Source organism: Amblyomma mixtum, chromosome 7 (assembly GCF_055824585.1).
Source record: "Amblyomma mixtum isolate Tamu chromosome 7, ASM5582458v1, whole genome shotgun sequence".
NCBI lineage: Eukaryota > Metazoa > Arthropoda > Arachnida > Ixodida > Ixodidae > Amblyomma > Amblyomma mixtum.
In genome coordinates, this window is record NC_143018.1 from 51,280,729 (window position 1) to 51,294,049 (window position 13,321).

The window sequence follows — 13,321 nt, forward strand, 5'->3', positions numbered from 1 at the left end:
GTGTAATTGCCATCTGTATTTTCAATTGTGTTTGATCAGTATTATGCACCTCCTGCTTGGGCCGCAAGGCCTGCAGTATTGAATAAATAGAATAAATAAATAAACGAGGCACTGTACGCAACTGGTCACGCACAGATGTCTGATGTTGCTTTTCTTACCGTATTGTGTCGTTCTGTAGACGCTTATAAAGCAAGTGTGTGTTCAAAAGTAAAGGTCTGAACTCTTTTACAGATTTATTTGACTCCGCCATGGCACTCCAGGAAAAAAAAGGCAAATATACAAAGGACGAAAGCTTGGGACTGATTTGAGGATGTGGTCAGAAGCTAATTTGCGGAGGACACACCCTCTAGCCTAAGGTGCAATACAATTTGTCCATTGTGAAGACAGCCATCCTGCTTGAGGAAGTCGAACGGATCGAGTAGCCAGCGATGAAATGGCTCATCATCAGCAGGTTTGGGGGAACTCTCAACAGGTACAGAAATCAAGAACGGCTGACCTGACGGCGTTGCCTGTATAGACATGTCAACATGACGCGGTAGGCAACAGGTTTCTAGAAGAGGGCGGTACCTCACATCTACTTGCAGGCGGGGCTGATCCAACGAGTCGCTTCGTTTGACAGCCGAAATAGCAAGAGTGACGCACGTTTCCATGCGGTGAAAATAAGATATCTCTGCGAGAATGCCTATGGGCACTTTCTGTGGGGTCTGCAGTAGACATTCAGCATTGTTCAGAGTAAATCGATCAACTGACTTGCAGTAAAAAAGCGTACGCATAGCCGAAGTTGCGACCACTTTCCGCTCATCCACAGTCCGGGTAAGCTGCCACCAGAGAGAAAGGCTGTTTGGAATCGGCTCAACACTTTCTCGCAACTGTCTTTTAGCACGCAAAGACACGTCGGCCAAGACTTCCAACTTTCGAAGGATCAATTTCTTTTCCATGCTCCACGGTAGAGACGCCCTTATACCTCCTGCTTCAGAAACATTGCCTACGTTCGGAGCTGCCAGATACTGCTGCAGCACAGGACCAAGAGGCTGAAGACCCTGCGAAGGCATTGTACACAAATCATTCCCGATTAGAGCCACTTGGCGTTCCTGGTTTCTTTCCCGCTTCTTTATCTCTGGAGACACGATGTCCAGCTGAGCTCCACGTTCCCTCGATTTCTTTACGAGCTCGTTAATTTGGTTTTGATTGGCAGGCTGCTGGCTTTGGTGGGCGCGGCTAAAGAGCGCGTTCTTGATGTGTTGTATCGAGGAAACGGATGTATCTTGCGTGGGTGGTTGTTTCTTTCTCGGCGAGGAAGCGTTGTAGATGCACCCGGCGATGTAATGTGCCGGGAGATCTTTGTGCAAGACTCCGTGCCCGCAGCGCGGACATTGGATGGCCTGGTAGATGCAGTCTACCTCGTAATGCCGCAACAATGCTTCCACGGTGCCCACAAATTCACAGCCGAGCTCTTCATTCCAGCAGTATGCCTGAAGAAGAAAAAGAAATATTTCGTGTGCACACCAGAGCTCGAGCCTGGGTAACATCTCGATACATTATTATCATCCTCATCATTATCAGTCTAACTGTGCGCACTGTGGGACAGAGGCCTCTCTAATCCCTCTCCAATTAACCCAGTCCTGTACCAGTAGCGGCCACCGTATCGCCGAAGTTTCTAAACTCATCCGCTCCGCTGGCTCTCTGCTGCGTTTGCGCTCTCTTGTAATCCACTTCATCCTAGGGTACCATCGCTAATATTTTTCCTTCGCATTGCATGCAGTCCTTATATCTATTTGTTCTTTATTTAAGACAGGTGTGATTGACTGCTTTTTTTCCACGGTGCTCTTTTTACCAGTTAAGTTTTTAAACAGGAGCTAGTTACGAGAATCAAATGAAGAAAGTTAACAGACACACAAAAAAGGAGGCACCTTGGAATGTATCTTTTTAATTTGCGGTACTTTTCAAAGTGAAATGATTAGAATAATTATTTTTTCCTAAAGGACGACTTATTAGAGAATATAAGGAAAGACAACCACCCGCCTCCAGAGGGATTCGAACCCGCGACCTCCGCATGTCACGTATGGTGCTCAACCAACTAATATACAATGGCTGCTTTCGAACATTTTACTCATCATTTTCACTTTCTTGGTCGCCTTCTGGGGTCACTGCCTGCCCTGTGTCGGTGTATTTACTTACTACCGAAGGTTCGCTGCCGTTGGTAAACTGTCGTTTCTCTCGGAGCTGTTGAAATTAATTTTATTTTTGTTAACAGTGTTGCGTTACCATTACTATCCTCACTTCCCGAAAATCTGCCCGTGTGGTGGTGTCATGTGGCCGCAAACCTTCTGGAGGCCTCCGCACACTAAACATCCACCTTTGCGCTCCACCTGCGCCAGAATCCTCCAGCGGCCACCAAGCATCTCACCTTCACGCTCCCGACGCTCAGGAACTATCAACCTCCTCTCCCAAGAAGACTTCCACCCACTACACACTCACACACTACCCATCTTTGCAGTCCAGAAGCCGAAACTCATCCCAGCCAACCCGCCTCTACCCTAAAGAAGCCGCACCCACCACCACCACAGACCTGACCCTCCAGAAGGCCCTATTCATACTCATCCACTCACTTCCATCCTTCAGCAGCCCCCACCGATGAGAAGCCCACACAGCGCTGGAATGAAAATGCGACGGTAAAGTGCAATTCAAAGGCGCAACGGAAAGGTGATCATTGTAGAAGCGAAATGTACAGGGAAAGCTAATAAAACATATTTGTCTCTTCGTATGGTGTGACCCACTCATTTCTTAGACCCACCTATCAGCGTTGATTGTCAAGTCTTGAAGGCACCTTTGAAATTCGTTGCCTGAGTGACTTATCAAGCAAAGCCACCAGAAAATCAGAAATTACGGCGGCATTTTCTAATAAATTTTACCCTCAAGTGCTCAAAGTAAGGTTATTTGAGTGCCTCTTAGTAACACGCTGTGAATTGTAGTGGCGAGATTTTGCCTTCCTGCCTGACAGTCTTCATAATTGGGTTTCCATAACTTTCTCAACGGAGGACCATAGCTGCTACGCAGCCGGTGCCGGTACATATCCCTTCTCAACACAGTAGTCATGCATTGATTGCATCACTTGAGGCTTCTAGAGAGTGAAATATTTTCTTTTTAATTTTAAGAGCTTCGTAAAGGGGTTGGCTGGATTCTGCGCATTTCTCCTGTTGCCTGACTAATGTCTGATAATGGTATATTAAAGAGTAGCCCTTACGGATGCCTCCAGAAGAAAGTAGAGAGCGGCGGGGCATGAGTAGATACAGTGTTCCATGCCTGTGTAAGAGGAGGAAAAGCATTGGGAGTGGCTGTTTAAGTTTGTATAGGCACAGCCTAGCGGGAGTTAGGAGTAACTGGAATTGAATTTTGTGGTACACGTGATTTTCTCATGTCGTCAGCGACGGATGCGGCGGAGTAAGTGTAGTTAGGTGGTATGGTATTCGTGTTGACGCCGTCCTTGATGCCCTACCCCTCGCCACTGTCGGTGAAAGTGACTGTGGGATCACTGGTGCTAGGTGAGGAGCTTCGCGAAATGATGTGCGAGCTCATTAAAATGATCGCGGTATGAACAGGAATTGACTAAAATGTTACAGGGTGTGTTGCAATTGTCTGAGTGTTTCATTTAGGATAGTGCGGCGGCTTGATGGAAGATTTCTACCGTGGAAAGCTATGAAAGGCTCCTCAGAGTCCGTATAGACTACATGAGCAAAGAAAGAGAGAAGAGGAGAGAAGAGGAAAGAAAAGATTGGTTGGTTGGTTGATTGATTTAGGAGGTTTAACGTCCCAAAGCGACTCAGGCTATGAGGGACGCCGTAGTGATGGACTCCGGAAATTTCGACCACCTGAGGACCAGCGCCGCCTGAATCGAAACAGCGCCTTTCGGGTCAGTAGCCGAGCGCCATAACTACTGAGCCCAATATATATACATATATATATATATATATATATATATATATACATACATATATATATATATATACATACATATATATATATACATACATATATATATATATACCTACATATATATATATATACCTACATATATATATATATACCTACATATATATATATATACCTACATATATATATATATATATATATATATATACACATATATATATATATATATATAAATGGCAATGCCTCCTCTCTTCACGTGCTGAAAAAAAAAGCTTTTTCTGTAGTGTTATGTGCCGCTTTTATTGCTTCTTTTGTTGTGAATAAAAAGCAGTTGGCAGTCAGCGCCTGTGCTGAGTCACATTCGCGCGCTGGGATTCATTTTTTCATGGTGCTAAACATGAATACGTACGAACTCGCCCAGTACCCCGTTCTCCTTATCTCCAGTGGTCTATCATGGCCAGAGCATGTAACCAGCGCCTCTATTTTTACAATGCCTTCCAAGTACGGCCGATCCGACCGTCCAATGTTCTCTCCTATCCTCCTTTCCTACTCTCCCCCATCGGCTAGCCTTCGCGCCCTCTGTACTCCGGTGGGGGAAAGTACCATCTGAGTGGCGCCTGACGACGCAAAACGGACGAAGACAATTTTTGAAATGTTCCCTCTTTCCTCGTGAGGCGGCGCTCTGCATCTCTCATGATAATCAGGCTGCCTGTCAGGTATGGACGCGTCATAGGGCGCGCTGTTCGTGGCGCTGCTCACCGTGCCGCTGCTCATCGTGAAACCAGTGCAGGCGCTGGTTTTAAATGGAGCCACACAGAGTGCGGCGCGCGGCGTTGGCATTACGACGAAAGGCTGTGGCGGCTTGTTCGAGTCATGTTGGACTTTTAGCTAAAGCGCTGAAACATTCGGGGGAGGCACTGCAACCGCTTGGCGGAAATATGAGATCAGATGGCAAGTAAGTTAATAAGTCTTGTAAACGAACAAGTCTTGTAAACCAACAAGTCTTGTAAACCAACAAGTCTTGTAAACCAACAAGTCTTGTAAACCAACAAGTCTTGTAAACCAACAAGTCTTGTAAACCAACAAGTCTTGTAAACCAACAAGTCTTGTAAACCAACAAGTCTTGTAAACCAACAAGTCTTGTAAACCAACAAGTCTTGTAAACCAACAAGTCTTGTAAACCAACAAGTCTTGTAAACCAACAAGTCTTGTAAACCAACAAGTCTTGTAAACCAACAAGTCTTGTAAACCAACAAGTCTTGTAAACCAACAAGTCTTGTAAACCAACAAGTCTTGTAAACCAACAAGTCTTGTAAACGAACAAGTCTTGTAAACGAACAAGTCTTGTAAACGAACAAGTCTTGTAAACGAACAAGTCTTGTAAACGAACAAGTCTTGTAAACGAACAAGAGAGAGAGAGAGAAAGGAATTTTAATGAGGAAAAGATGGAGAGGTCTGCCGATGGTGACATAGCCCTGGCCTGCTACTCCACATTGTAAACGAACAAGTCTTGCGAACGAACAAGTCTTGCGAACGAACAAGTCTTGCGAACGAACAAGTCTTGCGAACGAACAAGTCTTGCGAACAAGTTATGCTATTTTGGTTTGCGATTCAGTCATGTTCAGTAAAAAAATGGGGGAATGAAATGAAGGCATGGTAAATCTTTCCGATAATGCATTTTTTGGAACTACCAGGTAGTAATAGCTTTCAAGTAATAGCTCTACTTTTTTGCAGGAAAAGCTGTCACTGTTACATCAAGGCAAATTTTTTTCTGTGTCCGCGGCAACCTGCAGCGAAAAGAACTCCATTCGCGAATGCACGGCTCAGCAGCTGAAGCCGCTGCGCCGTGCACAATCAGGCTTTAATAATTGATGCAAAACTAAAAAGAATGCGCTTTAAGAAAAGGAGGCTAGAAAAAACCGAAATTAAGTTCGCTTCAGCACGTGTCCAGTGGAAGTCATTGTGAAGGCCGAATCGCAAGGCAGCATTTCTTCGGCGCCGCGTCAGCGTCTCTTCTACCGGCGTTGTCGCTCGCCGCCGCAGGAAAGGGCGATCAAACACATGAGGGCGCACGAACTGGCGTCTCCACCCGGGCGTTAGGTGTGATTTGTACGTTGTTGTGGTCACCACGCGCACAAGATGCTTTTTCCTCCTCGCGCGTTCAAAAGTGGCACTACAATGAAAATTTCTTATGACTAAATATACACCCAAATACAAGCAAATAGACACAAATTTTATAAAGTTAGATAGCTATGAATATAAAGTTGTAGTGTATAAGCCGCAGATACATGCAAATTAACGTATATATGCTATTCTTGCAAATATTTGGAAATATATGTAAATAAATGCGAGTATCCATCCCCTCCTTTTCTACAGTCTCTCTGCAGTGAAACTCCTCCACCCAACGTAAATGAGCTTAAAATCTCCCAGACTCCACACTCAACTGAAAGCAGCAGCCGTACTGCACGTAATTAACCGGTGCCGTTTTACTGCTGCTGCAAGCACACCTCGTCAGCTTCGCCGACCACGCCATTTACCCGTGCAAAACAGTTTTCCGTAACAATGGCGCCACAAAATGAACGAGCGCAACAACTTACAACGCTTGATTCATCTGGCAAGAAAGACCAATTAGCGGCGCAAAGATCTCAAGGAGCGTCTCAAGTATGCTAGCTGCAATCCTCAAGTGATAACCGTAGCGAACGCCTCAGCCCACCTCTGCAAACGGCGACAAAGCTGCCGCTCCAGCCGATTGTAGTTGGGAAAAGCGCCGCGCCACGGATCAAGAGAGCTCAGGAAAGGGTAGGCGGCAGGCAGGAATCTGACAGACGTGTGGTGTAGGAGTAGGACAGAGCTATCGCCATTGCGCGCCCATGCGCAAGCAGTGCTACCTGTAGGTAGCGCCGCAGCGCGGCAACTAACTGAGCATCAGCGTTTTCTGAGCTTGGCCGTGGGCGGCCACTTTTCGCTGCTCACGCTCGGCAGCAGCCGTATGGCCGCCATACTCGGCGCGCGTCCCAGCGACTGCGATGACAGTGCGCATTCACGGCGGCCGTCGCATTTATGGCGTGCTTTTTAGGAGAGAAAGCAAGCGCTGCCTACTTTTTTCCTTTCGCTAATCATTCTACAATTCCTACAAATTCTGCAAATAGATGCTGCGGCGTTTCGCAAGAGGGATTGCTGTTGGCGGCAGCTTCTCCGAAAGTGGCTTCTGCGATGGACGCCTGGATTGAGTTATTGTTTTATGTCCACATTTTTCTTTTGTAGCAATAAATTCGTTGCCTAAGAATACTGTCGTTCCTTTACACTTTCACGACAGTCACGAAGTGGTAAAGCTCGCCGTTGATGGGCATGGACAGAATTTCTTCCTCAAGAAGCGGTTTTGATACAGCGGACTGTTTGCGAAAACCTGGCCTCGTTCGCTAGCAAGACTTTAGAAATGATTAGCGAAAGAAAAACAAGAGAGCGCTTTATTTCTGTTAAAGAAACAGGGCATAAATGCAACGGGAATCGTGGAAGCGCCCGTCATCGCAGTCACCGGGCCGCCTGCCAAGTAGGCTGCCATATGACGGCTGACGAGCGCAAGCTGTGAAATGAGCAGCCGCCGGCGGCTAAGTTCGGAAAAAAGCACCTACTCATGCCAAACGAGCTATCAGGCAGACAAACGGGCGGATATAGGACGCGCATGCGCCTAGTCATCATCGAATCCAGCCTCGACGACGCCACTGCGCCGCCTAGTGGCGCAGAGGCAGCTTGAAAACGGCGCTCCGGCATCTCGCAAAATTTTGTCAATGACTGCATATATGATCGTCAGCGTATCCGAATTTGCAAATGCTAGGTCAAAGGTGAAGGCCCATGCTTCAGCTGCTAACACAGGCCACAGAAACCGTATTTCAAGCACTGGAAAGGACTCATTGTTCGAGGTGAGAATAATACGTGTGTTTGGCCCTGGGTAAGCGAACTCTTTCTCTAAGTATCCCATTGCTTCAAGGGACAATCGGGGCAATCTTCAGCAGTCAGTACTTAACGAAATGAACAGTTTTCCATGTACAACAACTACCAACACTAGTGAATCATGTGAAGAATACAATGAGGGGTTCAAGAAAGATGTAGCACAGGTGTCAGCGAAAGTACAGAGGCTGCATTAAGAGGGCCGAACTCCACATCCACACAATCTGAGAGCGCTTGCCTGATGTCGAGATATAGGCAGTGTACCCTCCCTAATATGCTGGCATTTTCAGACACATTTCGGTCGGATATGCCTTACTGAACAAAAGCCGCTAGGGATCCCTTTTCGCTTCCACGAGGACAGGTTATCAGGGCGAGTGTGTTAGAGTAACTTATAGAGCGGCTAGCAGTCTTTATGTGAAGTTATTGCAGCAGTGTGCTCGTAGTTTCTGCATTCTGTCTAAAGCAATGAACGGTTTCCACTCAGCGTTGGCCATGTCCTTGTGGCCATGCTACGGAGTGAAAGCTAAAGTAGCCGGTTTCCCATGCCGAGCGGGATCTCCTGCATAAAAAACTGACGGCGCTTAACCTTACCTTAAAACAGCGTTAGAGACCCCTCAAGCGAAAGTATTCTTACTCGTCCATAGATCCAAGCATAGCAAGGTGTCCTCATACCACTACTGGCGCAATGGTGCTTTCCCAGAGCCTTGACTGGCGGCTGTTTAACCCACAGGCGTCATCGGAGCTTGTGAAACCGTGGTTGCTCTCCCATATCTTCCATAAGGCTCATTTTTGCACAGATATTCTTCAGGAGGCCGTCTATGTCTCGGCCAGCAAGCTGATGTGCATTGCCACAGTGGGCGGGTGGCAACTGCATTGAATTTATTCAAATTACTTTCATTTCCACCTGCACTGCTAGGCAGGGGTCGCATAACCATAATCTATTTTTCTGGAAAAACATATTCCAGTCCGCTGCCGCGGTGGCTCAGTGGTTATGGTGCTCGGTTGCTGACCTGACAGACGCGGGTTCGATCCCGGCCGCGGCGGTTGAATTTCTATGAAGGAGAAATTCTGGAGGCTCGTGTACTGTGCGATGTCAGTGCACGTTTAAGAACCCCAGGTGGTTGAAATTTCCGAAGCCCTCCACTACGGCGTCTCTCATAGCCTGAGTCGCTTTGGGACGTTAAACCCCATAAACCAAACCAGATATCCCAGTCCAAAGTCTCGCATAGCTAACGTAGATCTGAATGCGTTTACTGCCGCCCAAACTAGACTTTTGTAACGCAGCTGCTGCCACCCGACCCGCAATTCTGTTCTTGTGCTGAGTGGCGGTGGTATGATGTTTAGCAGCGGTTTTCTTCAGGGCTGGTACCGCTAACGGGCTGCAAACCGAGTTTCCTCAAGCTTAAAGCAAAATGATCGTTGCCATGTTGACTCAGTAGGCCTTGAAGAGAGCGTGAACAAAGGTCGGTAAAAAGAGATAACCTTTTCGCGACTTCTTGGCTCACCTTCATGCTGTTGCCTTTCCTGGCCGGAAACTGGATCCTCTGGCACTCTTTCTTGTCGAAGGGCTCCAGGTCCAAGGGACACACAGCGACGCCATCGTGACGGCTTCCTCCGAGGCAGCTCTCGCACAAGAAGTGCGCGCAGGGTAACTGCACGGTTCTCATAGGAATCATGCGGCACAGACCGCAAACATTCGCGGACGGGATGGCATCGACGAAGCGCGTCGGTCGCCAATTAACGCCTTGGATGTGGCCGCTAAGACGGAGCAGTGCTGCGTTTGCCAGCTTGGGCATCGCGAAGCGCGTCTGCTCGTCGACTGATGTGGCTGGACGCTTCCTGCTCAACCTAGACTGGGCTTTTCGCAGCCGTGCCTTCAGACGCGCTATCGGTGGCGATGAAAAGATAGTAAGTGGTAGTTGGAATGCGCGTGTTCTTCTTATCGGATTTCGGGTGAAACTTTTTATGCTCGGCGATTATGAAAGCTTGCACACTAGTGCGCCGTCATTGACAACCTGTACTGCCTAGGTGGCGCTGCAATTGTCCGAGTGCATGTCTAGAAAATCTGTGGGAGACCTACGATCCGCCGTTAAAGGTATGACAAGGCGGATGCAAGGTGGATGTAGAATGGTGGCGAAGGCTGGGCCCAAAAACGGTTTAGCGTGACTACACCACAGCCACAGTTTGGGGGGCAAAACACATATATTGAAATTCAAAAGTACAGACAAAAATGCTACAAAATAACAAAAAGAAATGAATATTTTAATGGCACGTTTTATAAAATAGGTAAATTATTTCAGCAAAACATTACGCCGAATTTTGTAATTTTTTGCAACGTTGTTGTTGCGCATTCTGTTTATGAGTGTGCGGTGCATTTGCAGCGCGGCTTTGCAGGCCTTGTTCCGGCACCCGGCAACAGCGGCCGCGGGAGCTTACGAAGCGGTTTCTTATCTCCAGCTGTCTGTAAAGGCGCGCCTGGGAAAGCGTGTAAATTAAGCTCGCCGGTTTCGAAATGGCCCCTTTGACAAGTTTTTGTCGTGCTTGCTCGTCGCTTCTCTGTCCCCGTTTGGCAAGATTTGCACCCCGCTGCAGCAGTTTTATCGGTTCTATCTTTTCCTCCTGTGTACGGCCAGTGCGAAACCTTTCCCGTCGTTGTGTCACGCTCGCACACTGTTCGTTTGAATAATTTAGCTCTTAATTTCTAGATGAGCTCGCGGCATGTGAAGAAATTTTGCTCCGTGGCACATTGCGGCAGCGTGGACTATATCGTCGGTGTCTTACTACACCGCTTCCCAGTCAGCGCCTCCTCTATTTTTACAATGCCAGCCGCATCGCCCGCTGCGCAATGGGAGCCGTCGGTACACCTCATTTCAGTTAGTTGCCGCGCTGCGGCGCTATCCAGATGGTAGCACTGCTTGCGTCATGCTTGCGTGCGGGCGCGCGGTGGTGATAGCGCTGTCCTACTCCTACTCCTGGCGTCTGTCAGGTTGTTGCTGTCTACCCCTTCTTGTGTAGCTCTCGCTTCATCCGTGGCGCGGCGCTTTTTCCAACGGCAATCGGCTGAAGCGGCAGCTTTGCTCGCCGTTTGCAGAGGTGGCCTGTGGCGATCACTCCGCCTATCCCTTGAGGATGGCGGCTGGCATACTTTATGCGCTGTTTGAGGTATTTGCGCTACTTATTGCTCTTCCTTGCCAGACGAGTAGAGTGTTATAAGTTTTCAGGCTCGTTCGTTTCGTAGCACCATTGTTAACGAAAATTGTTTTGCGCGGGTAAATGATGTGGTCCGCGAAGCTGACGAGGTAACCTCGCAGCAGCAGTAAAATGGCACCGGATAATTGTCTGCAGCAGGGCTGCTGCTTTCAGTTTTGTGTGAAGAGTGGGCAATTTTAAGCTCGTGTATGTGGAGCTGAAGAACTTCGCTGCACAGACAGTACAAAAGAAGTTGACGTTTACGTGCATTTATTCACATATATTTACAACAATTTACAGTAATAGTATATACAACTATTTGTATTTATAGCCATTTACATTTTTAGAATTGGTGTCTTTTTGCTTGTATTAGCAGGTATTTGCAGCCTTAAGAAGTTTGCATTGTAGCGCAACCACTTTTGTACGCACGAGGAGGACAAAGCATCTCGTGCGCGAGCGGAGCTCAACAACAATCAAAACGCACCTAACGCCCGGGTGGAGACGCCAGTTCGTACGCCTTCATGTGTTTGGCCGCCCTTTCTTGCGGCGTAGAACGACAACGCCGGTAGAAGAGACGCTGACGCGGCGCCGAAGAAACTCTGCCTTGCGGTTCGGCCTTTACGGTGACTGCCCCTGAACACGTGCTGAAGAGGTCTTGATTTCCGTTTTATCTGCCTCCTTTTCATCAGGCGCTTTTCTTTGTTTTGCATCGTTTTATTAGCGCCTGGTTGCAGTCAGGATCAGGCAGAACTTCCGATATGCTTTGGCAACAGCTGCTGCGCCGTATATTTGCGAATGAAGTTCATTTTTCGCTTCTCAAAACAATCGTAGCAGCAGGCTGCCAAGGACCGAGAATAATTTTTATCTAGTCGTCGTAACAATGACAGCTTATCCTGACAAAAGTACAGCTACGGCTTGAAGGCTATTGCGGTCTGGTAGTCTTGAAAACTGCCTTGTCGTTAAGATTTGCCATGCCTTCCTTATTTCATTCTCCAATTTTCCTTACTGAACATGATAGAATCCAAAGCCAAAATAGCATAACTTATTACTAAATACGTTTATCATCTGATTTATTATTTTCGCCAAGCAGTTTGTTCCTCTCCCGGAATGTTTCAGCGTTGTAGCTTAGCTGAAAGACCGACATGATTCGGAAAAGCTGCCACAGCCTTCCGTTGCCATACCAACGCCGCTGCGCTGCACTCTCTGTGACTCCTGCAGCGGCTTCGCGATGACCAGCGCTCCACGGTGAGCACCGCCACGAACAGCGCGCTCAATGACGCGTCCATACCTGGCAGGCAGCCTGATGGTCATGAAGGATGCAGAGCGCCGCCTCAGGAAGAAAGATAGAAATGATAACAAAGTGGCCTCGGCGGTTTTCTGTTGTCTGGCGCCACCCAGATGGTCCTCTCCCCCACAGACGCACAGCAGGCGCGAAGGCTAGCCGACGGCGGAGAGTAAGAAAAGAGGACAGGAGAGGGGTTTGGACGGTCGGATCGGCCCTACTCGGCAGGCATTGTAAAAATAGAGGAGGCGCTGTCCCAGTGTACCCGGCTGTACCTTCACAAGTGAGCTCTTGCCATTGTCGTCTGCTCTAGATGTGCTTGTGTCGGACTTTTCGCGTCTGTTTCGTAGCTATAACTGTTTCATGCTATCGGGGATATTTAAGCGAACCGCAGGGCACGCACTCGCAGTCCTACCATTTGTCTTATTTATACTTAGTATCGTGCAGCCGACTGTTACCAACGTGAACTTGATATTGGGCTTTCCGGAGCAACCACGTGCCCTCCACTGGCCGCAAGGCCAATTTAAAACCATCTGTGCTGCCTAACAGCTATGAGCATAGCAGTAATAGGTTTTTCAACACCGTAAGCCCATTTCAGGATCCCCTCGCAACAAAGTATCGAAACTCAACCACGTGTATGTGCGCCGCCTTGACGGTGCCTTAACTGAATTCGGTAAGCAGCAGTTATTGCCGTTCTGCCCATACGTGACCGTCAGTGTAGTTTTAAACTCATTTCACTCCTTCGTTCTCGTCACACTTTGAGCATAAAAAAGCAGCTAGCCGCGTGGTATCAGGCGAGCGTAATCGCACTCTGAGGCGCGGAGGCTTGGCGCGAGCATTTACTGCCATATTTCAAATATTATATACTGCATTTAGGTGAAAGGAATGTTGGCGTATTGACCTTTGGAGCATATGGTATTCATTTGGGTGCAGTTGTATAACGTGCACGCTGCATCATGTCCAGGTGCAAAA

The 13,321-nt window shown here is 47.9% G+C and overlaps 1 protein-coding gene across 1 annotated transcript; it reads right to left on the reverse strand.

Annotated features, from left to right (window-relative positions):
- Positions 1–222: 222 nt before the first annotated feature.
- Positions 223–9,709, reverse strand: LOC149336088 (uncharacterized). Its single transcript, XM_089554652.1, has 2 exons — positions 9,384–9,709; positions 223–1,472 (listed from the first exon to the last, which is right to left on the reverse strand). Exons 1-2 carry the CDS (start codon positions 9,672–9,674, stop codon positions 324–326), a joined length of 1,440 nt encoding a protein of 479 aa, XP_089410778.1. The 5' UTR covers positions 9,675–9,709; the 3' UTR covers positions 223–323.
- Positions 9,710–13,321: the final 3,612 nt, after the last annotated feature.

Coding starts and splice junctions, on each gene's coding strand:
- LOC149336088 (XM_089554652.1), bottom strand. CDS start 9,674: ATGCCCAAGCTGGCAAACGCAGCACTGCTCCGTCTTAGCGGCCACATC. Junction 1,473..9,383: donor GGAAAGGCAACAGCATGAAG/GTGAGCCAAGAA, acceptor TTTCTTCTTCAG/GCATACTGCTGGAATGAAGA.